Raw genomic sequence first — 27,465 nt, 5'->3', positions numbered from 1 at the left:
TGCAGTTTCTAAGTGAACTAGAAACATGTCTGCAGTCAGAGCAACCAGGAGACCAGTATTCTGTTATCTATTGGATGTCAAGGTTAAATTCACAGATTCTAGGACACAAAATGAACAGCCAAGCCAGTTAGTGGTGCCAGGTAGAATTAGCTACCTTTGAATTATGCCAAAAAGAAAACCTATATATATATATTTTTTTGTTGTTGTTGTTTGGCATCCAAATTGGAAACATTAAATTATTATCCTACTTAAAAGGTTTATTTGCTCTGTTTCCTGGGGGCCATTTTGCTGCTGAATTTTCCAGGAAGGTTAATTGCTATACACTTGTACTCAAAATTGAGAGTCGTCTCCAGATACACTTATGTAAGAGGTGACAGTCCCCCACTAAAATATTCCCACAGAAAAGATGGAGTCATCTTGCATTTGAGGCCTCATAAAGTTTCTGTATTGAAGGACAGTCCCTAAATTACTTTATTTTGAACCATGAAGTATTAGTTGTACAACCTGAAACGAGCTGACTCAGTGCTAATTTGGGATGTTTATATAGGTCACTGAATGGATTTGGTAACAGAGAAGACAAAGAAATTTAACACAGATTACTCATTGTTCTTCATGATGTAAACTCACAGTGTGAGTGTGCGATGTAAACAAGCCATTGGAAGGTCATCTCAACAAGTGAGATCTTAAGTGATTATGTTGATGGCATCATGAGTCCACCCCTTTGCAACCAATGATCAGAAAAGTCAACTGTCCTAATTTCCTGGGAATAGAACAAGGAGAAAACCCCCCTGATGTCACCATATACAGATTCAAAAGGTGGGGCAGAAAACTGCTAGATTAACTCAAAACAAAGACCCTGCTAGATTAACTCAAAACAAGATCCATGAGAAGAATTTGAATAATATCATTTCATGAGATATGAGAAGGGGAAAAGCAGTATTTTCCATATATTTGCCTGACTAAAATGATTTTAAATACATCTGCTTAACTAAAATAAATGAGATGTTACAAGTAGATATTTCCCCTAAATTCCTAAAAGTTTATATTAGGTGAACTGAATGAACTTACCATTTTTGCAGGTCAAAACAGCAATTTCAGGTAGATTTAACTTCATACACTCCTGTTGGCAAACATTAAAAAAAAAAAAATCACTGGGAAATGGTGGATCACCCCAGCTGTGGGGTCACCTTATATGCACCTTCAAGGAGAAAGTGGGACCTTGGAACTTCCTAATGGCAGAGGCTTCAAAGTTAGGGTCATTATGATACTTCAGAGACTTGATGGAGCACTTGTTGATTCTTTAAATGAGGACCATTTGGGGAGACAAACTCTTGGCTCTGTCTGTAATTACTGCAGTGACCCTCCTCTTTTTAGAGTAATCAAGCTTTTAGTTGTTTTCTTTACAAATTATAATTTTTGTTCACTATTTGCCTGGTTTTGTTATAAGATCGTCTTTCATATGAAGTCACAGAATGTTTTCCTATGCTGGCTAGTTAACCTCAGTGGTGAATAATTTGCTTACAGCTAATGCCAAAATCAGGCGGCTGATGTTCTAGGAAGGTGTGGAGAAAATGGAAATTTATGACCAGTGAGCACCTCCTTTTTAATATCACTTATTGTATACTATGTAAGCCTGTTTGCATACCTTGGGCTGCAGGAGTGTAGGTGGACAGAGCCACCTAGAGAGAAGTCAGTCATGGAAGTACCCACCCAGGGGAGGGGTGGAGAGAAAACGCACAAGTGCCTGGACGGAATTGGTCAGGCATCTGCCAGTCACCATGGAGACCCACCCACAGAGTTCCTACCGGTATTAGGGGCGGTGCTAGGGGCAGGAAGCAGAGAAGCAAAGAGCTTAGGGAGGGGAGAGAGGAAGGGGAAGCTGCACAGCTCATGCCTAGGAAGGAAGAAGAGAGCCACGTGCTGGGGAACAGGAGGGAACAGCACCATAGCCAGGAGAGACTGAGGCGCTTGGACATTGCCAGGTGACCACTGTGAGAATAAAGTTGGTACGCGCCCCTTTTAACCCCCAACTTTCTGTTGACTTTATTTAGTCTCACCGAATTCATAGTGAACTTGCCGGGAGTGGGGAACCCTATCCTCTCAGAGCAACAGAAGGGTGAGATCACAATTATTCCCTCCCAGAATTGTCCAGTTTTTATCCCCTGTCAACTTGGACCAGCCATCATTTGCAGTTCTGCACCATATCACCTCAGTCTCCCATAGAATCCCCTTCAATAGATTCATTCCATATTCTTATTTCATGTTTATCACTTTTTTGTTTATTTATCATTATTTTATGTAAGAAAGACACATGTAGATTATCACAGGATTTCTATGAAAGTAATTGTCCAGGATACACTGTGTTGATGGTCAGCACTTAACGTAAAGCTCTCCCTCCAGAAATTGGTGCTCTCTCCATCAAGCTCACATCATTAGATCTCATGAGGCACATTATCCACCAATTCTCCTCTTTGCTTTGACTCCTAGGAAACTCAGAGCTGTGTTTGAACTCAGTCAACGTGGAACATTCAGCATATACATTTCCTGATATGATTCTATCTTCTTTCTGATGATTTAACTTGTATCTGGAATTCTATGTTGATCCCTGCAGCAGCTGTGCTCTCCAAAAGTCAGTTGAGTTCCTGAGGGCAGGAGTGGGTCAAATCCACACCCCTCTCTGCTTGCCCTTTTTGTCACAAACAAAACACCAGGATTTATACCCAATTTCCTTTTACTTCCATTTCTCAGATACTAATATACTGGACTTAAAGAACACTAGCTATCAGACAAGGTGTATCTATTCTCCATTCCCAGGTCTACTCTCCTTTGTTAATGTCAGATTTTTCCCAAGAGACAATTTAAGCTGTAGTGATACACTGCCAATCTCTTCCTCCTAAAGGTAAGGAATTTGGAGCAAGAAGTTACAGATTTGAGTCCCGGCTATGTGACCTTAGACAAGTTGCTTTAAAAATATCTCTGGGCCTCCATATCTTCCCTCTGCAAAATAGGAATAAATATCTTAGTTATTACAAAGAGCAAATGATGGAAAGTATGAGAAAGGACTGTATTCCTTTAAAGAGTTTGCAAATATAGTCATGATTCAAAGTTAGGAGAAAGATAGAAGTCCTATACTTCCTGGATACCTTGCTGTTTTATCTCCACATTTCCATGTTACTCATAGTCTCTTTGGTCTGCCTCTGTCCAAGGGCTCTGAACAACTGCAGTCTCGGGAGAGAGGGATCAGGACTCTGAAAGTGGCATGAGATGCCTTTAAAAGCCACTTTGAGGAGCCCAGAACTGCACCCAGTCAGGTCTAGGTTTATCTCTGTAGAGTGATCTGGAGGGTCCATGCTGGGCTCTGAAGAAGCCAAATGCCCAGCATGGAAGAAGGAACAGGTTAGTGGCTGAGGAGCAGCTATGCCAAGTTTACATGCATCCTTTGCTCCAGGCCTGGAGAGGAGAGAGTACTTTTTAGAAGCCTGAGGGCAGGGTGCAGGCCCATCAGTATGTGGCAAGGTGCTGGCCCCACTGCAAAGCTGAGCATACAAGAGTCAGACTGGTACCCTTAGTCAAGCTCCAGGCTGAGGTGTGCTGGGTGGGCCATGCCCACAAGCATGCGTCAGTCATCCGTGATCCAATCAGTCACGTGTAGTCAATCATGTTCCAGTCGGACATGGATCAGCCAGACATGTGTTAGTCACAGACTCATCTCCTGTCCTTCAAGGCACACGGGAGTAAAATAAACGTCAGCCACACCCCTGGTGCATTTCTCCTAAATGCTCTGCTGTGTGAGGAAGGTGCACAAACCATGTGCCTCCTGCAGCAGGCAGGAGGGAGGTTGATGCTGGAATAAAGAAACAGCTGGAAGCCTTTCTGTCTCCTCTGCTTTTCTCTTGCTGCCTTTCATTCATGTTCTGGACCCTTCTTCCAGAGTCTGACTGTGTGTGTATGCAGTGGGTGCTGATGTCAAGTGCAGGGCAGAAAAAAGTAGAATTTGCCCCTTACTCAGATAATGTGCTCTGAAGTCAACAGGCCACATGACAAAGACAAGATCCCCTTGAGAAATCACCCAATCCAGCACTACCAGCTTTACCTCCATCATTGCTACAGATTTCTGCCTATTTATCCTGTCAGGCATCTGAGGAAGTAGTTGGCTTGAATTCTTGGGCCACGGAGTAGGGGAAATAAGTGATAATCAACCTTAGAATCACAATCCGTGAGGCCATATGGGGCTGGAAAGGATAAAAGATCCATGGTAGCTTTAGCTTTTCATGGTCCCTATATTTGTTCATGGAGCAAAATGGCAGATAAAACTGCTCACAGTTTAAGTTACCCCTCCTTCTCTCATTGGCAGAATGTAATTGAATTTGGGTGAACTACATGTTTATACAACGTGATGCCTTTGCATCCTCAGATGAAATGCAGTCTGACTCATCATAGAGGTGTTAGTAATATGCTCAGTCCAGAGCTCAGGGTCAGTCCAGGCACTAGATGCACAAGTGCATTACAAGACTGCAGGACCTCTGAGTCTCTTGTGTTTCCTGGCTGGGGCAGCAGGGAGATGAGAGATCGTACCATGGTGTGCTGGAGCTGGCTTGCACTGCTTCCTGAGCACCGATCATGCAGCTTCTGGAGAGAGGATTCAAGACTCTGAAGGTGTTGATTCTGCATTCAGTGATGTCACGTGATTGCTTGAAATTGCCCAGGGTGGTGTGTATTCTCTGGTGCCTGGCTAGTCCATTTCAAGTGCACAGTTAGTATAGGTGGAATGAATGGAATTCCATCCATTCCTCTTTTTTTTTTTTTTTTTGTATTTTATCTAGTAGGATCTTCACTAAGTTTGAGGAACAGACCACATTACGTCGTTCTTGCTACTGGGAGATGGAACATTATTCCACCTGTGGTGTCTAGTATACAAGCTGAACTTTATCATAGAGCTCATGAGATTCACTGAAGGTAGAAGAGAAGCAGGAGGGAGCTCCATGTATTCATGAAGTTTGCAGACAGTTATTTGTCCTCCTTTTTAGCATCTTTGATTCTTGCATTTGCTTTAATTATTACACCTGACTCACTCTCTTATATGCCTCTTGTGTGAACGACTCCAGGATGGTGTCCACACAGCCATAATCAAGGGTGTGGCCTTGAAGGTAGTGCCTGGTTTGGCTCCTGGCTCTACCACAGTGTGACCTTGAGACATTTTCTTCATTATTTTCAGCCTTAGTTTCCTCACCTCAAAAATGGGATAATATGAATATCAGCTATCACTTCTCACTGTGGTCCTTCACACTTCACATGAATTAACTTATCTAGTCCTGAAAACCACCATATTCGTACTATTAGTAGCACCCCCATTTTATAGCAGGGGAAACTGAGACACAGGGAGCATAGGATGACTTGCCCAAGGTCCCAGAGTTAGGAAGCAGTGAGCTAGAGTTAGAACCTGGGCAGCCCACGTACTTAACCACCATACCCGACTGTCTCATGTCGACTATGCTTTGAAATAGTACTTGCTTCATAGGGTTGATAAGATACGGATAGCACAATAGTGGACTTCCCAAAACATTCAATATATGTTACCTGTCCTTACCTCCTTACTTTCCTTTTGCAAACACTCAGTAAATGTTTGAATAGTTTAAGTGTTAGTAAGTGTGTATGAGGCTATGGGAAAGAGACAGACACATGTATATAAGAAGACACAAACACATATATAAGTATGTGTCCTCAGAGAGACCTGCATGCACACACCAGAAGGATTGAAGGTGAGGTGTGGGAAATCACTGAGCATATCATGATGCCAGCAGGGATGGGGAGCTCCTCAAATACAGGTCGGGCAGCTAGAATAGAAAGCAGTTTGGTGGTCCCAGGGCTAATTTCGGAAGCATTCAGGGCCAGGGGTAGGAGGAGGAATTTCAGTCAGGGCTGCCATGCATGAATGTTCAGTCTGTGCCCCACACAACCATGTCAGCTGGGGCAAGGGGAGAGTGGGGGCTGGGGCCCAATCGGTACCCCCTTTGCTATACTCTGTATGCAAAAGGCTGTGTGCATCCCAAAGGGTCACCCTTTTCTCATTTATCCACCCACAAGAAGTGCCTTTTTCTAACCCAACAATGTGGTGTACAGGCTAATAGTGATGATAAAGAGCTCCAGAGTGTTAAGAGATCCCAGACAGCGTCCACTCTTGGGGTTAAGCAGTGGTCAAAGAGGTTTGTGTTTAGGGTACATGGCCCTAGTAGTTCATTTACTCCAATAATTATGAAGCACCTACTATATGCTGGGTGCTGTGCTGAGGATGGACATGGTCTCCACTTTCATGGAACTTACAGACCATGGAGGAGACAGACATCCAACAAGGAAACTAATATATGTCAGTATGGTTAGTGCTATAATGGAAGGAAAACAGAATTACAAGACTGAGAATGACAGGGATGGGGAGGGGACCTCCAGGGAGATATCTGAGCTGAGAACTGGATGATGAGGAGCAGCCCTTTAGGAGGAATAAGCTGGTGTTGGAGTGCAGAGTAAGACCCAAGTAATAGGTATGACAAACGGTCAACCAAAGAAGGCAACCGAGGAAGACTGGATGGGAATCTAAGCCAGCAGGAGCAGGGCATGGGGCAATTTTGGGAGGGAAGCAATAAGGACACCTGGGGATTTACCATCCAAACTGGGGCACTGTAGAAAGTGACAATGTAAATAATGACTCCAAGATAGCAGGCAGAAACCGGATCTGTCCTGAGAAAACCAGAGGGTTAGTGGGTATTGGGTGTTTGGGGCCAGAAACTCTGAGCTCAGTGGGTTAGACTCAACCACTTGATCCGGGCTTGCAACAGTGACTTAATTACCAGACACGTCAGGAGAGAGAGGGTGGGGGAAATTGTTATGAGCTTGGTTTATTACAGCTGCAGCTGATCATAGCTAACAGGGGTAGAGGAGCTGTGGCAGGTTCCACTGCCAGGAACCAGATAAGTGAGAATAAAGGGAACACAAAGTGAACCCCATGTACTTTCTCACTTAGTCCTCATAGCAAAACCCTTATCGTGGGTACAATTATGTCACCATTTCATGATAATAAAACTTGCTCAGAGAAGTCAGTGTGACCAAGGACAGTCAGCTAGGAGGCAGCAGAGGTAGACTTCAAACTCAGACCTATTGGGCCCCCAGAGTTGTGCCTTTCCTGCATGATAGTTGTCTTCAGACAGAGGCAGGAAAAGCCAAGCCAAGCTCGACACACAGCACATTCCATTATGTGCAGAGAAGCCTACTCACGCATCGACCCTCATAGAGCCACCGAGAGACCCAGACACAGCCGGGAGCTTTGCTATGTAGGTGCTGTTCTGTGACCAAGACAGCTAGGTGTCCCCAGTGTCTGTTCTCTCCTTCTCCTATAGAATAATCCAGTTTAAGCTGGGCACTGTACCACCTAAATGAAAGATTCCATTTCTCAGCCTCCTTTGCATCTAAGTGTGGCCAACTGACATCTACCCAAGAGGACATGAGTGAAAGTACTACTACCTTTGGACAACCCTAGGGGGCGCCATTCACAGTACGAAGAAGCTGGGAGTAGGAAGGGTGGCGCAACAAAAAAAGAGTTGTTAATTCATATTCTTATATGAACATAGCCAAATTTAAACATTGGAAATTATTTCAAAACATCATGCTGGCCAAGCAAAAACATACCTGCTATCCTGTCAGTCCCTGGGCTTCTAGTTTGGCACATTGGATATAAAGCTTTAGCAGAGAACTGACACAATCAGACTTATGTTTCAGAAAGAGGATGACCCGATCTCCATGAGATGTTTGTCCTCCAGCCTCTGTCAGCAAGAACCTCATTTCCCCATTTTACCCCCTTGTTTCTTGCCCATGCAGTTTTTGTACCAGATCATCTCCACCCCTGCCTACCCTCCCAGGTCGTCCCCATCCCTGCCTGCCTTCCCAGGCCCTCCCCACCCCTGCCTGCACTTCCAGGCCATTCCCACTCCTCCTGCCCCCCACCCCAGGCCATCCCCAGCAACAACCCCTACCTTGCCCCGGAGGAGCTGAATGAATGAGCCATGCCCTAGGCTGGGCTTACAGAGAGGAGCCCAACATTAAGGACACAAGAGAGCCATATTTATTTCACATGGACAAGCATGATTCTGTCGCATGCTGAACATGAAAGCTCGCGTGAGGAAAGTACCCGTAACAGCAGAATTATGTGCTTTTGTCCATAGGGAGCAGGGAGAGTCACAAAGTAGTTTTCAAAGACAGTTACCCTCCAAGCAGAATGGAGACCACTGGCTTTGAAATCTCTGGTTTATTTCATCATCAAAGGGTCTGTCTCCTGGATGTAGCCAGGGGGTGCTTCCTGCTCTGCAATCTCTCCATGACCTGCTAAGGTCGGGAGGCCAAGAACGGACTCCCATCCCACCACCTGGGGCGGCTCTGGAGAGTTAAGCTCTGAGGAGAGGTACATGCTACCCGGAATTAACAAGCCCGCTCCGGGGTGGACAGTGACAGGGACAGACTGCTGTGTTCATAGCAACAGAACCATCACCACTTATAATATCTATCATTATCAGAAGATCCACTCCTCTTAAAGTAATTTCCCAAGGCTTCTTATGGGCTGAAGGGAAATGATTCACAATTGACCAGACATGCCAGCAGCACATCAACTTTGCCTGGACAGAACGGGGAGATCTAGTGGAGGGGGCCCTTCCCTGGGCTTCGGGTTCCGGGAGGCTGGAGCAGGGGTGGCTGGGAGAAGAGGATCACAGGCTCTAAGAGCCAACCCCCCGGAGGAGACGGCGGAAGGGCCTTCCTCTTTGTGCTTACTCCCACCTGAAGTCCTGCCCAACAGTTTCATAAAATTTAATATTATAAGGTCTATAAAATTCCCGGAGCTGGTCTATCACTTCCGGATCGATCTGTACATGAGTTCTGCCTTTCGATTTGCCCAGGCATCGAGGCAGGAGGCTCGATTCTGTTTTTTTCAAGCAAGGGAATCCTTTGGTCTTGTTGAAGTAGAAGTGCTTGTCCGTGATGAACCTCTTAATGCCCAGGAAGTCCTGGACGCGCCCCATCTCGCCGGCCGGGTCCGTGATGAGCCGCTCGCCGCTGACGAAGTGGATCTGAGCCAGGGGGAAGTAGCGCAGCCAGCTCTCCAGGTGCAGCGCGTACATGCCGATGCGGATGGCGTTCCAGGACACGTCCACCTGGCCCAGCGTGCGGTTGCGGAAGGAGAGGCCCTCGAACGTAGGGATGTCCGGCTTCTTGGACAGCGTCTGGGTGTAATCGGAGATGGCGCGGGTCACCGGGTTCCTCACCACCACGATCAGCTTGGTGTCTCGGGACATGTTGAAGATACGTCGAGGGGCCTCCTGAGTGACGAAGTAGCTGGGGGTTTTCTCCAGCGTGATCTGGCGCTCGAGGGTCCGGGGCATCAGGCTCCTGTGGGGTGGAAGCAGCACTGGTCAGACAGGGTCCCCTGCGCCCAGCTCCCTGACTCCCCCTGCCCTCCTCTGTGACCTTTGAGACCCACCTGCTCTCACCTAGAGAGGAACCCACTTCAACTCTTACTGATTTTTTTTTTTTTCAAGTCTTTGTAACTCTGGGTGGGAAAATCTTTCTTTCAGCCTGGAGCAAATTTCCTTTGAAACCGAAATCAGTCAAAGGGAGAAATGAAGTGGGAGAAACCCGTTTATTGCTTACAAGCCGTTATCCACTTCTGCTGGTGTCTCTCACCAAAGGCTGCAAAGAAGAGACCCCACCAAACTTCTCCGGTCCGGTTATACCCTCGCTTCCCCCACCCTTGTAATCACCTATTGATACAGAGATGGACTACTCTCCACCTTTGGAAACACCTATTGATATGGAGATGCCCAAGGCCAGGCAAGAGATTCTGGAAATATTGCAATTTTACCCACAGTCTTTAACAAGTTTTCTTTTAGAGAGGAAACAACCTACGTGTGTCCATCAGTCTGGGTTAAATAAATGATGGAACAGCCAATTAACAGAGTTAGGTAGATCTGTCTGTACTAATAAGGAATGATTTCCAAGGTACAGTGTTCAATGGCAAGATACAGCATGGTCATCTGGGAAAAGATACACAAGAAACCGTTAAAAGTGGTTGTTTCTGGGGAGGGGTTTGAGAGGGAGCGGAGTGAGGAAGTCAGAAATAAATGAGCATTATTTTTTATTCCATAACCTTTTATTTCGCTTGAAATTTCTTTCAATTTTGAGTTTACTACACAAAGGAAGCCACCCTGTTCTGTTGACAGATAGTTCCCTAGATACATTAAGAAAATCTTTTGAGGAGAAAAGTATTGTTTTATAGGAATAGCAGGTGTTTGGGAAGTGCCATCTTTTCCTACTGAAACACGTCTAAAATACATCCTTGGTAATTAAGCCTGAAGAAACACAGAACTCCAGGCCAATCTGGACCTCAGTTAGAGGCCAGGTAATGCAACTTCTTGCTCCTTTTTAATTTCTTCATTCTGCCTGAGACTTTAAAGGATGATTGTGGGAAATGCTGAGGTCTCTTTCAGGCCTTGATGGAGAGGAACACTCCTGGCTCCCCACAGCTACTTACTTTCTGAAGATTATGTTTTACCTTTAAACTAGTTTTTTCTTAGTCCTGCTGCACATGAGACCACCTGCCCGAGGAATTAAAAAAATATATAGATGTCTAGGCCCCATCCTAGACTGAATGATTAAATAGATTTGGAGTGGACCCTTTTTTAAAGTTTCTGAGATAATTCCAAAGTGAAGGCAGAGTTGAGAAAGACCACCAGATCCTCCTTTCCCCATTCCTAAAACCGATTTACTAACTCTGAAAGCATTCATCTTCCCATTCCTCTGGAACACAGACTCATGGTTCCTACTCTTCTTCCGAGTTCTTATCATCATCTCCACCCAAGAACCTGGCTGCACAGTTCTTTCACCAAAATCTTCATGTTCTCTTCTCTTTTAGCAGCTCTTCCTTATGGCCAGACCTTGGGTCTTGCCATTGGAATTGTCCTAATTCTGAAAGGGTTCACTCTGAAATTGCACTCTGGGACCATGGAATGGGTTGAATGGCAATCCTCCAAAAGGTATTTCTACCCAGAACCTATCGATGTGACCTTATTTGGAAAAAGGGTCTTTGCAGATGTAAGTAAGTAAAGAATTTCAAGAGGAGATCATCTTGGAGTAGGGTAGGCCTAAATCCAATGAAGAGTATTTTATCTTTATGAGAGAGACAAGAAGGGAGAAGAAACACACAAGAGAAGAAGGTGGTGTGAAGATGATGAGGGAGCAGGAAGTGATATTCACAGGCCAAGCAGTTCCAAGGATTGCTGGCACCCACCAGAACCTAGGAGGGAAGCATGGGGAAGATGCTTCCTCAGGGCCTCCAGAAGGAACCAACTCTGCTGACAATTTGCTTTCAGACCTCTGGCCCCCAAAACTGTGAGAGAACTAATTTCTGTTATTTTAAGTCACCCTGTTTGTGGCCTTTTCCTGTGGCAGCCACAGGAAACTAATACAGACTACAACCTTATTTCTTTCCACCTTTCTCACAAACTTATTATACTTGATCTTCAAATTCATCCTTGATCCTCTTGATTTCACTTTCTTCCATACTTTTCTCTGGATGCAGTGAATAATCATTTCAATGGCATCACCTTTGCTGCGGTAGTTCCTGACTTCCTTTTACCACTTGCGCTCCCAGTCTCTAACAATACAGCCTTCCAGCCTTACATCCTTTCTAATTCTGTGCCTGGTTGCCAAACAGCAGTAGAGAAAACTGCTGACCCTGACTGCTGGGTCCTTTATATATTTATTGATTCTAGCTCCATTGAGCCTTCAGCATTGCTCAGTAATCTTTTCTATTTGTCTTTACAGGGACCTGAAAGCACGGGGCCAGCCAAGCACCTATCGTTCTTCATGGTACGTGTTCCAAATTTTCACCATAAACTCCCACCACTACTCCTGCCATCCACCCTCCGCATACAGCTAGTCTCCCCCTCCTCTAGGGAGGTGTTAGCTGTCACACCTCAGCTCCGGCAACCTTCCCCTCCTCCATCCCGAAACTGTTGCCTGCACCCATCCTGGGCCCTTCCCTCTAGTCTCAGAGGTCAAGACAGGCAGGGGCTCAGCTGCCACCTGAGCTCTCAGATCCCTTCCTCCCCTACTGCCTTCCCTGTGAACTTGCCCACTATCCCCTGGAATCTTTAAATTCACTGTGCAACCAAGAGGCTGACACAATGGATATTTTGTTTCTAGACCAAAGATCTATAATGAACCTTTATGAGCTGAACATTATAATAGTATTTATTAATATTGAGTAAGCCATTATTATTTTGTAATAGGATATCATTATCAGCAAACAATTACAAGTGTACTTGAATAGAACTCTTTGGCTGGATTTTTCTTAGAAATCTGGATATGTTATATTTTGACCCTGGCACACATTGGCCTTTAGGACAAGAGTAGATTACAGAAGTGTGACAGTTGCATTTAAATTTAATTAACTCAAACTCTGTGGGGGTGATCAATACAAAGGTCTTCTCCAACACAAAGAAATTGACTTGTAACTCAGTTATAAAGACCAAGGAGGATATGAATACGAAGGCTAGACTGTAAACAACATCACATACTGCAGGTCAGGTGGCTCCTGGCACTTCAGATTTTCTCTCTCCTGCCTGAGAACGCCCTTCCATAGTTATTTCTCCTTAGGTCACTGGGTAGAGTACTAGAGGTCTGTGTGATGACAGCATACAAGGAGGCTGGACACACATCTCCCTGCTCTGTGTACATGTGGGTGGGCAATGGCAGGGGGCGGGGAGGGGTTGTCATTAGGCTTTTCCTCCAGGCTCATTTGTCCTCTTCATGTCACTGCTTAAATTTTGCTTCTTCACCTCCAGCTGCTAACAAACAGCTGAACTTTTCTCTCACCCGGTAGCCTTCCACGCTTCAGGATCCTTTTCTTACTATACATCTCAGCAATAATTACTGAAAGAATAGTCAAGCACTCCCAGCTTGAACTTAACTCCCATCTGTTATTTTAACCTGCTCAGCAAGAGCTTTATCTACATCTGGTAGCAACCCCCAGATTTTTCTTTGAGGAACTACCACCACTCCTGCTTTGGATAAAATCTTGGTGGGCCAAGGGGTGGGTGCATGACCAAAGGCAGGCCAATCGATGCCAGTTGTGTCATAAAGACTAAAAATGGATCTTAAAGACTGAAAATGGTTGAACTGAATCCTCCAACCAGTCATAGGAGCCTAGATGAGCCCCTTCATCAGTGTCTCTTACCAAATCCCTTTGGCTGTCTTGGTTCTTGCCTTTTCTGAAACCTGGTACCTCCACTTTACTCCGTACTCTGTGAGTTACTATCTCCTTCAATAAATTATTGCTGTTTTAAGTTAGTCAGAATCTGTTTCTGTTGCTTACAACCCAAGAACTCAAGTCTATCTTTTACAACCTGGCTTCCTCTCTGTAGAAGCTATGCTCACCCAGTTTGATTATAAATTCCATGCAGGGTGTGGTGCACCTTATTTGCATCTGTATCTCCAGATTCTACCATGGTGGATGGCACAAGTAAGGTCTCCATTAATGGAGGAGAGGTTTAAATGAAGCCAACAACCTGTTTAATCCAGTTATGTTCTGAGGCTCTCAGCCCCTTTCCAAATTCTCCATTCTTTCGAAACCATTCTGGATCTTCCCATGGATCTATCTCCAACTTCTCTTATTCTATGTGATCTTTCTGGATGACCACATTCCTTCCCCAGCCCTTAACCAGCACCTAGGAGCTGTTGACTCACAAGCCTGTAACTGCAGTTCCAACTCTGCCATGCTCGAGACTGTAATGTCCTACCATCTGTGGACCAAATATTTTGCATCAACAACTGAGCTCACTATTTTCCTTCCCAAACTTACTTCTCTCTTTTGCCTGTTTTTGCAGATGATATGACCATGAGTCTCCTCACAAAGCAGAAAAACCTCAGAGTCATTCTTGACTCCTTCTCACAGCTAATGCCTTTTGTTTTAGTAAGTTCTCTAGTCTCCCCCCCATTTCTCCCCCAGCCCACTCATACATCCTCAGGCTCTTGTCATTTGTTCCTCTGACAACAGATTTCTCTTTGACCTCCATGCTTCGACCCTCTTCTTCCTTTCAATCCATTCTGCTTCCTGTGTCCACCAGGGAAATCATTGTAAAGCAAATCTAATCTTATCAATCATCAATTATGCTTTTGAATAAGGCCCATGTTCCTTGACATGGTACTCAAGGCCATGGCCTACCTCTCCAGAACTAATCTCTCGCCACTTCCTGTAACCCGATGCCCATGCCATGCTGAACACAAAATCCACTTTCTGAACACATCCTGCTCTTTCTTGTGTTTTGCACTTGCTAATATTTTTGTCTTTATTTTTTAAGACTCTGGATAACCTTTCTTGTCTCTTCTGGTGAAAGTTTACTCACCTTTCCAAGTCCAAACCAAAAATCACTCTCTGTGAAACCCTGTAGCTTCATGGCACTCTGTGCATGCTGGGACCTGTATCCCATTGCATGGGAACTTAGTAGATAGGCATCCATTTATATCAACCAATCGTCAGCAGCTTGGGTCAGTTTCTTGCCATTTTGCCTTCTGAACACAATGCCTGGTGCACCATGAATGCTCAAGAAATTGATCAAAGATCCCATCTCAAAGGTTAATGCCTATTGAGAAGTTACCTTGAGTGTCCAGAAGTTACTAGTGTTAGTTTATGAAGCCTCACCTTTTCTTGGCATTCTGGTCTTGGACAGAGGAAGGTTTCAACAGATAGTCCTGGGGAGGGGGTATCACTGTGTCATTTCTAAGATTTCATCATGGCCACAGGGGCCCAGGTTCACAGAATGAGGGAAGTCTGAGCTCTGCTCCCACCAAAACCTCCAAATGTAAAAAGGTAAAATGAAATTTAAAGGAACACGTCTTGTGCCGTTCCTGTTTTGCCATCTGCACACTATCCTTCGCGCAAGGCTGCCTCCTGGTGTTGAGAGAGAACAGGGCTGTGGTCACTCTGCAGTGTGGCTGGAAGTGGTTTGGGTGGTGAAGTCAAACTGCACACTGGGACTCCCTGATGGGCTTTTGGAGATATGCACATGGCCGGGCCCCTTGCTGGACAGAAATGCTGGGAGTGCGGCTGGGAGGCCTGCAATTTTACAGCTCTCCAGATGGTCCCCAGGGCTAAAAGCCACTGTTGCAGACCATCTTCCTTCAGCCACTTAGCCTCTAATGCAGTCATTCATGAGTATCAATGGGGGGCGAGCCTTAGAAAAAAAGATTCTAGGATTCTCCCTGGTGCACTGAGATTCAATGGGTTTGGGGTGCAGTCCAGGAATCTACATTTTTAACAAGCTTCCCCATGATTCTTATGATCAGAGAAGCTTGGGAAGCACAATCTTAATGAAATGTATTCTCATCAGTACAAGGTTGCTCTCATTACTAATGTATTTGTGTGTTTATGTCTCTGCCCACCCCAACCCCAACCATAAACTGTAATTTCCATGAGAACAGAGTAGGTGTCTGTCTTGCACAGGGCAGTATTCTCAGCACCAAGGAGGTGACTCACACTTAGTAGGGGTGCAGTATTTGTTGACAGGAAAAACACAAAGACAAGGCTTTAATCTGGGAACAGAGAGGAAGAAGCATATGCGATCCTGTGGAGACATGTGCGTCTTCCCCATGCCACAAAAGTTTGTATTCTGTCTTCTTCCAGAGGGAAAAATCACAGACTTCCTGCAAACCCTTCTAAAAAAAGGAAAAAAAACCCCAAAAACTCTTCTTGGCTTGAGGCTTTCTGGAAATGATATATTTTGACCCACCCAGTAGGACAGAGGTAGCTCTTTTGGCTCCCATGCTCCATGCAAGGGACATCCTGTGTGCATGTCAGCACTTGGGGGCCAGTCTGAGAAGGGCGTCATTGGGAACTTAGGAGCTGGCATACCTCTGATTATGAGCAATAGGACTCTCTGTAGAAGCTTTCATTTTCTACTAAATCTGTACACTGTCTATGTGTTCTGGAAGGCCTGGCTGCCTGGGGGACTTTGGTGATTTATTAGCTTCTAACTGGGCAACGAGACTCCTTGAAAATTGCTGCAGTCTCCAGAGGGATAATTAGGAGTTGAAGAGGAGGCTTTATTGCAAGAAACTGGTTCTTAAAAGGGAACCTGCTGAAGCCCCACGTGCTGCGCTCAGTGTGGGCACAGCACCTGTGGCCATTTAGCTTCAACTGGTTGAGAATAGCAATGAGGACCCCTTCCTTCAGGTCCACAGCCCCCAGGAGCAAAACACTAAGCCCCAGCTTAAACCCCATCAATAATTCTTCATTGCTCACAGGAGAAAGGCCTCAACAGGATTTATGTGGTTCTTTTTAATTTGGCCCATGGCCACCCGAGGGCTGTGACTGGACTGGACTATTCCAAATTCTCCCCTCAAGATTGTGTTTTTCCCATGAAGGGACCTTTCATGTGTGAGGCCCTCTGTAGCCAGTCAGGCAAAACTCTTCCCAGCTCTTTGATCATCATCACCTCCACCAGGGAGCCTTCCCTGACTGTGCCCTTATTATTTCCCTTTTCCTGGAAGAGTTAGCCATTTTGTGAGACTATGGTACCTACTAGAGACATATCCCATATTTTATACATTATCTGTGTCTATCATTGTCCTAGAGGGTAAGGTTACAGAAGGCAGGGATCATGACTGTCACATCTCTATATTGACCATGCCTGTCCTGAGCCTGGTATGCAACCAGGCATTCATTCATTAGACAAGCATTTCTTGAGCACCTACTGTATGCTAGGAATACAAAGATAAACATAGTGTAGACTCTATTCTCCATAAGTTAACAGCATTGTGGACCACAGGGGTAGGGGACACCCTTTCTCCAGTGTGATGGCTGGCACCTGAATCTGGCTTCCACAAGGACTGGTGGCTTCTTCTCTCTGGCATGAGGGGGCTGTGCCTGAATCCAGTTTCTCATAGGTCATCAAGGTCTCCAGGTGTTGGACAGCTGGCTTTCTATATAATTCCTGTAAACAGCTGGCACCTAAGCCCTCCTGGTGTCCCATTTGATTATCTCCCAAATGGCAAGGCTGTTCTCCCCTCTGCCCTGTAAGAAGGGAAGTTGGTGGAGGCGTGGTAGCAAAGTCCCTTCCCTGGAGCATGTACCCAATCTGTCTAGGCCCTGGCCTGTCCATCAGGCTAACAGTCAGAACCCCAGTAACCCCATGCCTGCCTCTTCTATTGAAACCCTTGGCTTACAAATTTTCCCAGTAAAGCCTAGTCTTTCTCCCATACTTTATGCATTGTGAATTTGGCAGAAGGAGGCTAGAAAGGGCCCCTCCTTGCATGATATATGCATTACAGAGATGTTCAGGGGGCAGCAGGCTGCTTTAGTGGCTGCTTGTGAGTATAGGATTTGGAATCAAAGAGACCTGAGGTGTGAGTTCTGTCACTTGCTCACCATAAGAAATGGGTACATGACTTATTTTGCTTAGCATAATGGCCTCCAGGTTCATCCATGCTGCCACAAATGGCAGGATTCTCTTTCTTCTAATGGCTGGAGTGAAATAAGCCAGACAAAGTGATAGCACCTAGACAGGAGTACCGCCTTTCTGAATAAGTTCACCCGCCATCCCAGAGAGACCTAGGTTTCATTTTACTGAGGCCACAAGCATTTTCCGGAGGACATGCCAGCCAGCCACAAGCCCACCTTTTCCCTGACCCGTCCCCTCAAAAGCCCGCCAAAAAACCCGGCCATATAAAGCCTCTTAATCTCTAAGAGATGCCTTCTTTGTTCTGCTGGCCAGAACAGGGGGGTCCCTTGCAGGTTAGCAATAAACCTGCTTTGATTGTTGAGTTCCCATCCCTTCTTTTCCTTTTACCTGGTGCTGAAACCCGGGAGCGAGAGCTGAGAGCAGGAGCCCTTTTGCAACCTGGGAAGCAGTGGGCAGTGGGAGCTCTTCCTGGGCTAACGCCTAGATCCTGAGAGCCTCCTGTGTCTCACCCCATTTCCCTTCCCTCCCTCACCAAACACCCCCCTTGCAAACTCCAGTCTGGAGACTGTCTTGCCAGACCTCAATCTACACATCCACCACTGGCCACTAACCCATTGCCATTCCCAGGAGGGTCAGATTCTGGCCTCCTTGGTTTTTTCTCTTGGCACAGAGAAAATCGATCTGCCGTCCCCTTTCTCTTCCCCCTTTCATCCTTTCCCTTCCTCTCTGTTCTCCACTTGCGAACACCATAACAAAAGGGGACCTCCTGCCCTCTGACTTGGGGGACGCTTCCTTCCAGCGTGCAGGACAATCTCTTCCGGCTCTGGGAACCCACAGACTCTGGCTGGGAAGCCGATTGCAGGGAGACGTCCCAGTGGCCTGTTTCCCGACCTTGGCCACCTTCTCACCCTCCCGTGATGGGCAGTTCTCCCTCAAAAACATTGGGAGACAACCTCCCCCAAATGTCTCCTACATAGTCTTTCCCAATTCCACTTCCATGTGGCCCCAATATGAACTCAATAACAGGTCATGCTGGCCATTTGAAGACACTTTCTATTTCCAAATTCTCTGAAATCTTGATAATGTCCTCCAAAGGGCTGGCAGATGGTCAGAGGTCCCCTGTGTCCAAGCCTCCTTCACCCTCCACGAGAAGCGCCCCCTTTGTTCCTCTCCTCTCCTGAAATCCTTCTCGCTGAACGAAAACCCTCTAAAGTTCTCCTCACCGAACAAAAGCGCCCTGCCCCTACCCTGACAGCATCGCGCCGTTCCCGCCTCTTCCCGCCTCTGCTGGCCCGTTCAGCCTGGCTGAGGACACAGCCCTTCTCCTCCTTCTCCTCCCCAGCAGCCTCAGCAAAGCTCAAACCCCTCCCCACCGGCAGCCCCCCCCAAGACCCTTCCCCCCTCCTTTCCCGTATCCGGAGGCCCATCTGCCTCTTGTACCCCAACCCCCTCTCCAAACCCGCCCCTCTCCTCCCCTCAGGCAGCTCACACTCTCCCTTCCCGGCCAATACCTCCCCAACCGCCTCTCGCCCTATCCCGCCCCTCCGTGAGGGAGCAGCATTGAAAGGCCCGTTCATGTTCACATCTTCTTTTCAATTAATGATCTGGAGCATATTGAACAAAAGACAGAGTCCTCAGAAAATCCTGATAACTTCAGGGAAGAGTTGCTCTGGGTTACTCAAATGTATGACCTCGCTTGGGGGGACATTCACCTCATCCTCTTGTCCACCCTCAAGGGTGACGAGAGGGAATGCATTTGGCGTGTGGCCGAAATTCATGCTGACGAGCTGCACTGCCAGCACCCTGCTAATCATGCTCTGGCAGCTCATGTGGTCCCCAGGGCTGAGCCCCAAAACGCCGAGTGGACATACCAACTCGGTGACCCTGGTAGGTCAAGTTGTGATCACACGGAAAGAAATGAAAATAAACAGGTCAACTATGAGCACCTCAGAGAAATTACCCAGGGGTCGGGTGAAAACCCAGCCCCCTTTATGAACCCCTTTCAGAGGCCATGATCAGAAATACAAACACCAGCCCGAACTCCCCTGAGGGCCTTATTCTCCTACACCTCCGCTTCATTTCCCAGTCTTACCCAGATATTCTTGAAAAGCTCCAAAAATTAGAAAGTGGACCCCAAACACCCCAAAAAGAGCTTGTAGACCTTGCCTTTAAAGTTTTCAACAACTGGGATGTGGAACAAAAAAATCAGAAAGAAAAATAGGCTAAAGCCGAATAGGAGACTCTGGCCTCCCTAGTTCAACCCCCTGCTGACAAGCCTGCAAAAGGCTCCACCCCACACCGGCCCAGCAACCGTTTTTGCTTTGGAAATCTGGGCCACTGGGCGAGAGCTTCCCCTAATCCCAGGCCTCCTACAAAGCTGTGTCCAAACTGCGCACAGTGGGGTCCCTGGAAATGGATTGCCCTCTAGGGACGTCAGCCCCTCCCTTGAGTTCTCTCCCCTCCAGACGGCCGGACACATCTAGAGTGGACTTGGCAGCCCTCATGGCCTTGTCTTCAACAACTGAGTGATGTGGCCCAGATCCCAAGGCCCCCTCCACCACGACACCAGCGGATCCACAGGTAACAACGGTTGTGGCCGGAAGGCAGGTTTCTTTTCTGGGTCACATGGGGCCAGCCTCTCTGTGCTTACTGAATATTAGGGAACTTTGCAGCCCCTCAAGGAATGACTCTATATTCCATGCTATCTCCCTTCTTAGATTCCTGGGGAAAAGGGGATATTGTGTCTTAGAACGCAAAGCTCAACTGATATAGCAAAAAGTCACCTACCTTGGCTTTGACCTCAGCCCTACCCCAACTCCCCAAAACAGGCTATTAACAATCTCCCCTTCCCCACCACAAAGTGAGATCTTCTTTCCTCCTGGGGCTTCTTAGCTATTTTCAACTTAGGAACCCAAATTTCTCACTCATTGCGAACCCCTTTATGAGGCCTCCCACGGAGATCCCGAAAAAAGGATGCCAGAGACAGACTTGATTCCTGCTTCTTTCTGGGCCCTTAAGCGAGCACTCCTCAAGACACCTGCTTTGACTCCACCTAACCCTAATAGACCTTTATTTCTGTTCTTAACCAGCAAAAAGGGACAAGCATTAGTGCTACTTGCACAGTCAGCTGGGGACTCCCTCCAGCCTGTTGCTTATTTGTCCAAACAACTCGACCTTGGGATAAAAGGCTGGCCTCTCTGCTTACAGGACCTAGCATCAGCTGCACTCCTTATCCCCGCAGCCCCAAAATATTGCCCTCCACCAGCCCCTACAGGTACACTCCTCACACAACCTCTCCGACCTCAGCCACTCGGCTCTTACCCTTCTCTGTCCCTCCAGAGTCCAAGCCTTACACTCTCAGCCTCTACAAGCCTCGGTTACCTTCTGCTGCTCTTCTGTTCTAAACCCCGCCACCCTCCTCCCAGTACCTAACTGCCCAGACTCCACCCCCAACGGGACTGCACTGAGCTCCTTGACTTCACTCTCACCAGCTTCCATCACATAACCTCAGAACATATTCCGGGGTTCCCTGACTGGTTTACTGATGGAAGCACTTCAAAGGTCACCCCCTCCCGGCAGGGTACACCATCATTGAGGGCTCTCATGGTAGCCAATCCTCCCAGCCTTCCTGAGAGGGAATTGAGGCCGTAGCTCTCCCTGCGGGGACGACCTCACAGCAGCAGAACTTACTGCACTCACTGGGGCTCTTACTCTGGCAAAAGATAAAACTATCAACATCTATATGGACTCCAAATACACATATAATATCCTGCATTCAAATGCTCAGATCTGGCACAAGAGAAGATTCCTAACAGCAAAAAGCACCCCTATACAAAATGGACCCCTAATTCAAGATCTCCTAGAAGCAGCACTTCTACCCCGTAGAGCTGCTGTCATTCACTGCAAGGGCCATCAGAGACCTAACTCACAGGACAAAAATCTCAGACACATCATTCATGGAAATAACCAGGCTGACAGAGTAGGAAACCAAACAGCTGCCAACCCTCTCTCTGTTCCCCGCTTCCTGTTCCCTCTTATGCCCTCCTATTCACCCCAAGAATTAGCTCTACTCAAAGCACAGGGGGCACTACAGGAAGGACAATGTGGTTCCTCCATGGAAAACTGGTCCTTCCTGAAGGCTTACAAAATAAATTCTTTTCGGCTTTCCATGACCAGTTCCATGCTGGATCATTCCCTCTGCTCCAATTCCTACAGACCCACATACATCTGACTCCTGGTCTTAGGACCTCCCTACAAAATATAATCGCCCAATGCTCCATATGCCAAACCATCAACCCTCAAACCAACCTCATACCTCCTCCCTTCCCTGCCCAACAGTTCCGGGGATCCCTCCTCAGCACTGGCTGGAAAATAGATTTTACCAATATGCCTCCAGTAAAGAAACAAAGATACCTCCTTATCCTGGTTGACATCTTCTCCAGATGGATAGAGGCCTTTCCTACAACAAATAAAAGATCCTCCACAGTAGCACATATCCTACTCACCAAAATCATCCCCCACTTCAGTCTCTCAACCTCTATCCAAACCGACAATTGACCTGAATTCCCCTCACAGATCACCCAATAGGTGGCTTCTTCCCTAAATATAACCTGGAAGTTCCACATCCCATATTGACCCCAATCCTCAGGTAAGGTAGAGAAGGTGAATCACCTTCTCAAACAGAGCCTAACCAAGTTTTCCCTCCAGTTTCATTTGGATTGGACTCAGCTCCTACCCTTAACCCTTTTAAAACTCAGGCCTTTCTCATGCAAACCTCTTATGCTCAGCCCCTTTGAGGTTCTATATGGAAGGCCCCTTACTGCCTTCACTTTTTCCACCTCCAACTCAAACCTACCCCTCCCTCTCTCGAATACCCTTAGACATCTCATCTGGAACTATGCTGACTCCATCCTCCCCAAATCCTCCGACAACCTACACACCCTCACTCCTGCAGCCCTGCATCCTGGAGACTGGGTATATATGAAGCTCCTTGGCTGCCTCCGGAGGTTAAAACCAAAATGGATGGGGCCCTTCCAAGTAATCCTGACTACCCCAACCGCGGCCAAATTAAAAGGTCATTCCTCCTGGGTCCACTGTTCCTCTCTAAAAAAGACCCCCCTTTTCCAGTGAATGCTAACCAGACCCACATCCCTGAAGATCACCAAGCTGCCTCCTGTGGCTGAAGAGACTGAAGACATGGCTAAACAATCCCATGAGTCTCTTTCTTCATAACTTTGTCTGTTTCTTGACCATCCGAATAGAAGAACTCTCCCATTACTTGCCTTCCATCTCCTTAGATACAATAAGGACCTATGGCTACAGATAACCTTCTCAGATTTCTCAAAATATCAGAAAATCCCCTTCATCATCCCCTCTCAGCAGGAAGTATCTGAGAAAAGAATAGCAACCCCTCTTCCTACACCCCTTTAGAACCAGGAATGATAGAGCCTGGACAGGAGTACTGCCTTTTTTACTAAGCCCACCCACCATCTCAGAGAAACCTAGGTTTCATCTTACTTAGGCTACAATAAACTTCTGGAAGCCAAAAAACCCGGCCATAAAAAGCCTCTTAGCCTGTAAGAGACACCTTCTTTGTTCTGCTCACCAGAGGTCCCTCAAGGTTTAGCAGTAAACCTGCTAGGACTGTTGAACTCATGGAACCAGACAGTAGGATGGTGGTTGCTAGGTGCTTCTGGGTAGGGGAATTGGGGTGATGTTGGTCAAAGAGTATAAGCTTCCACTTAACAGATGAACAAGTTCTGGGGATGTAATGCACAGCATGGTGACTGTAGTTAGCAATACTGTATTACCTGAAATGTGCTGTGAGAGTAGATCTTAGGTGCTCTCACATGTTTGCCCCCCACACACACCATAACTATAGGAGGTGATGGATATGTTAACTTGATTGTGGTAATCATTTTATAATGTATACATAAATATATAAATACATGTATTTTTAAAGAAATAAATGGACACACAGCATACATCAGCCATACATGTGATCTATTACAGACCGAATGTATCCCCCCCAAATTCATACATTGAGGCCCTAATCCCCTGTGCAATGGTACCTGGAGGTAGGGCCTGTGGGAAGTGATTAGATTATGAGGGTGAAGCCCTCACATATGGGCTTAGTGTATAAGAAGAGAAATGAGAGAGGTGATCCCTCCCTCTCCAGCACACAAGGACACAACAGAAGTTCCCATCTGCACACCAGGAAAAGAGTTCTCAACAGTAACTACATAGACCAGCACCTTGATCTCAACGCTCAGCCTCCAGACTGTGAGAAAGGAATGTGTATTGTATAAGCTGCCCAGTCCATGGAATTTTTGTTATAGCAGCCTGAGCTGACTGAGACATGGCCACGGACGCCCTGGACGGAAGCAGGCTAGCAGCTAACATTTGTTGGACCGTGACTGGGCATCGTCTGTGGTTCTTGGTGCCGTGTGTGAACTGCCTCCCTCAGGCTTCATGTTAAGTTGATAAAGCCGGCACCCTCACTCTTCCTGTCTGTGTGCTTAGGAAACTGGGACTCCAGGACCAATCACCCAAGCAATGCAGCAAGTTGCAGAATCCGGATTCAAGTGTGACTCTAGCACTTGAAGAAAACATGAGAATATAAAATCTTGGCACAAGAACAGCCTTTCTAAGCATGAGACAAAATCATGAAGGAAATGACTGAAAAGTTAGAGTATATAAAAAAAAATGTATGTTTCTGGGCTGGAAAAATACCATAAAGAAAACAGAAGGAAAATGACTAGCTGGAAGAATGTTTGCAACATGTAAGTTCAAGAAACAAAGGGTTTACCTCATATACATTTTTGGATATATATATATGTGTATAGGTTTTTTTTTTTTCAAAGCTCTTGCAAATCAATAAGGAAAAGATAATCAGCCAGTCGAATACAGGCCATGAAAAGAGTAAAGAGTAAAAGAGCTATGAATTCAAATATATGAAAAAATACTCCCTCTCTCTCAAAATTAAAGAAATGCAACTTAAAACCCTAATGAGATAATATCATTCACCTGTAAGACTGGAAAAAATATTTTAAAAAATTACAACAGTAACTGCTGGCGAGAGTGTGTAGAACTGAGTGCTTTCCAATAGTGGGAGGAGTGTAAATCAGTGCAGTCTGCAGGAGGACAGTTAGATAGGTAGTATCTACCCAAATGTAAAATGTACCTGCCCTTTAACCCAGCAATTCCACTTCTGGAAATTTATTTGTACAAGCTTGTAAAGCCCTCTGTGCAAGGATGTTTACTGCAGCATTGGCGGCAGAGATGGGGAGGCACTGAGCAAAGGTACCTGCTCCTCCCCCTACAGTACAGCTGCATCTGAAGAGCAGCCGCCTGACCAAGGACCACATTTCCCAGCACCCTCTGGCATCCAGGTGGGGTTCTGTGCCTGGTTCCTGCCATGGCCAGTGAGTAGAAGCGCAGAGCGTTACCTCCAGGCCAAGGTACTTATACATCAGGTGTGGGCCATCTTCACTGTCTGTTCTGTATACTAGCTGAGTGCAGAAAATGGGGGGGCATGTGTTTCCTCTTGAGCAGCAATACTATACACAGTGGTAGTGTAACTCATTTCAGGCTCCTGGACCCAGTTCCAATGTGTGTGTGGTGGGTGGATATGGGTTCTTCCGACACACAACGCCAAGCGATCCTCGAACACCAGGAGGTGTTCAAGAACTGAGCTCTGATGCTAGTTGGGGTCCAAAAGTCTCTCATTAACATGACAAGACTCCCATTTCACATTGAAGGCTCTGAAGTGTTTTCAGGAACTAAAATGACCAAATATATATTTCTTATAACTCATTATATCACAAGGCCCCACCAGGGAGCAGGTCCAAAAGGTAGAGGGAACATGGATAGGCCGGTGACAAGTATGAAAACAACCCCTTTGGAATATTGTAAGCAAGAAAAACACTATTAGCTTGGGGTTTGTTATAGCAGCTGGCATTAACCTAATGGCTGTAACAGTGTTTGTAATAGAAGGAGGCTAGAAGCAACCTACATGTTCATTAGTGGAAGGCTGGTTAAACAAACTCTAGTGAGGCTATATAATAGATTATTACATGTCTGTTAAAAAATAAGGTGGATCTATAGATATTGACACAGAAAAGAGTCCAAGATATTTTACTAAGTGAAAAAAGCAAGCTGCAGAACAGCAAGTTCAATATGCACCTTTTTACATACAAAATATGCACACATGTGTTAGTATGGATATGCATAAACCACCTGTAAAAGGATACATTGTAAGCTGTTACCAGTGGTTACCTCTGGAGAATAACTATGGAGGACCTAGGATGGATTGTAGAATGGCATTTTATTTCCACCTTTACCTTTCTGCACTCACTGGACTTCTTTTTCTCTTTGCCACGAGCATGTATCCTCTGTAGTTAGTTTAAAAACCTAGTTAATAAAAAACTATGTGAAAAAGTCTCCACTGGTACTGTTGAGGAAGAAGGTAGCCTATACAGAAGCAGTGCTGTGGAGCGAGGGGGAGAAGTGTGTTTGCGGGAGCAAAGTGTGGGTGGGAAGCCAGGATATGGGAGGCCAAGAATGTTCAGCTAGCTTGCTCTCAAGCAGCTTGTCACAAAGGAGGCAGGGGGACCGTGGGGGCTGAAGGAATGTTTTTCCTGCTGTATGCACAGCTCCTGTGAGTTTCCAGGCAACTGGACATCAATTCCTCGGGTGCCGTCTTCAGCTAGCCTGGCCCGACCATGGGGACACTGTCAGGGCGCCTTCTGGGGGTAACTCCAGATCTCTCCTGGCTTTCTGGGTCTTTCTGGGCTGAGCTCTTTCACCACAGCCGAGCCTACCCAGCCTGTTCCCTGGGAGCGAGCCACTGCACTCAGTGTTTCTCACCCTCCAATGTGCCTTCCAACCACCTGGGGGTCTTGTTGAAATGCTGCTTCTGATTGGGTAAGTCTAGGGAGGGGGGCCCAAGAGTCTGCATTTCCAACAGGCTCTGGTTAAGGCTGACCTGCTGGTCCATGGACCACCCTTTGAGTAGCAAGGTCTTTCAGCTGAAATCCTGGTGATACTGGCACAACTGCATACTCAGTGAATGTTTACTGGATTCGGGTGGAGCTGACTCATTGGGTGGGTGGGGAACTGTGGATGATTTGAATTCCAAAAACCCAATTTTAAGGCCCGGCGTTTCCATTTCCTGGCCTTGTGCCATTCCTAGTACCTTGGTCATCACAACACGTAGATGGTGATGATGCGGACTTCACCTGGCTGTTGTGTGGCCCAAGTCGGATGCACATGTGAGAATCCCATGTAACTCAAAAGCACTGTGCCCACCATCAGTGCATTAATCTTTCTCCAATTAATTTCCCCCCTTTTAGTTTAAGTCTTTTTCTCCTTAGTTTATTTATTTATTGAGATATAATTGACATATAATATTACATTAGTTTAAAGGTGTACAACATGATTCGTTATGTGTATATATTGCAAAATGACCACCATGATAAGTCTAGTTAACGTCCATCACTGCACAGTTATAAATTTTTTTTTTCTTGTGATGAGAACTTTAAAGATTTACTCTCTTAGCAACTTTCAACTATGCTGCACAGGGTTATTAACTCTAGTCTCCATGCTGTACGGTTCAAGTCTTTTTCATTTTCAAAAAGCCAGTCATGCATCCCTACTCTTTCTGGCTCCTGCCCTATGTATCTCCTTTTCTTCACAAAGGTCTTGAAATAAAGCACAGGGTCTCCACTTCCTCTCCTCACATTCATCCTCAACTTGTCGCATCTGCCTCCCACCCCATCACCCTCTGACACGGCATACCCCCAAATGCCAGTCCCAGTTTTGGTCCCAGTAACATCACACCTTCTGTGGCATCTGAGGCCCTTGCATATCCCTACTCCCCACTTTGCTAGAAATGTGATTTTTCTTGGCTTTGGGAATGAACATTCTTGGTCTCTGTTTTACCATTCTAGTAAGTCCTGCTCCACACATA

At 46.3% G+C, this 27,465-nt stretch overlaps 1 protein-coding gene and 1 long non-coding RNA gene across 5 annotated transcripts in view; one reads left to right on the top strand and one right to left on the bottom strand.

The window, feature by feature from the left end:
* The window catches only part of LOC118928094 (uncharacterized), a 41,192-nt gene that overhangs the window by 9,720 nt on the left and 4,007 nt on the right, over window positions 1–27,465 (top strand). For 2 of the 4 annotated variants that reach the window (XR_008992143.1, XR_008992144.1), the window contains one exon: window positions 11,860–11,904. The exons of 1 other annotated variant lie outside the window; for it this stretch is intronic. This is a non-coding gene — a long non-coding RNA (uncharacterized LOC118928094). Of the gene's footprint in view, window positions 1–8,936; window positions 9,050–11,859; window positions 11,905–27,465 lie in introns of those variants that run through there. One more of the 4 variants, XR_005031073.2, reaches the window with a different exon arrangement.
* HS3ST2 (heparan sulfate-glucosamine 3-sulfotransferase 2) overlaps window positions 8,088–27,465 on the bottom strand; it is a 97,629-nt gene continuing 78,251 nt past the window's right edge. The window contains exon 2 of the mRNA XM_036916971.2: window positions 8,088–9,426. Within this exon, the coding sequence (XP_036772866.1) occupies window positions 8,808–9,426 (619 nt within the window). The 3' untranslated portion in view covers window positions 8,088–8,807. The remainder of the gene's footprint in view (window positions 9,427–27,465) is intronic.

This window comes from Manis pentadactyla, chromosome 10 (assembly GCF_030020395.1).
Source record: "Manis pentadactyla isolate mManPen7 chromosome 10, mManPen7.hap1, whole genome shotgun sequence".
Lineage (NCBI taxonomy): Eukaryota > Metazoa > Chordata > Mammalia > Pholidota > Manidae > Manis > Manis pentadactyla.
The sequence above is the reverse complement of the archived record's forward strand: the minus strand, read 5'-3'. Positions and strand labels throughout refer to the sequence as shown.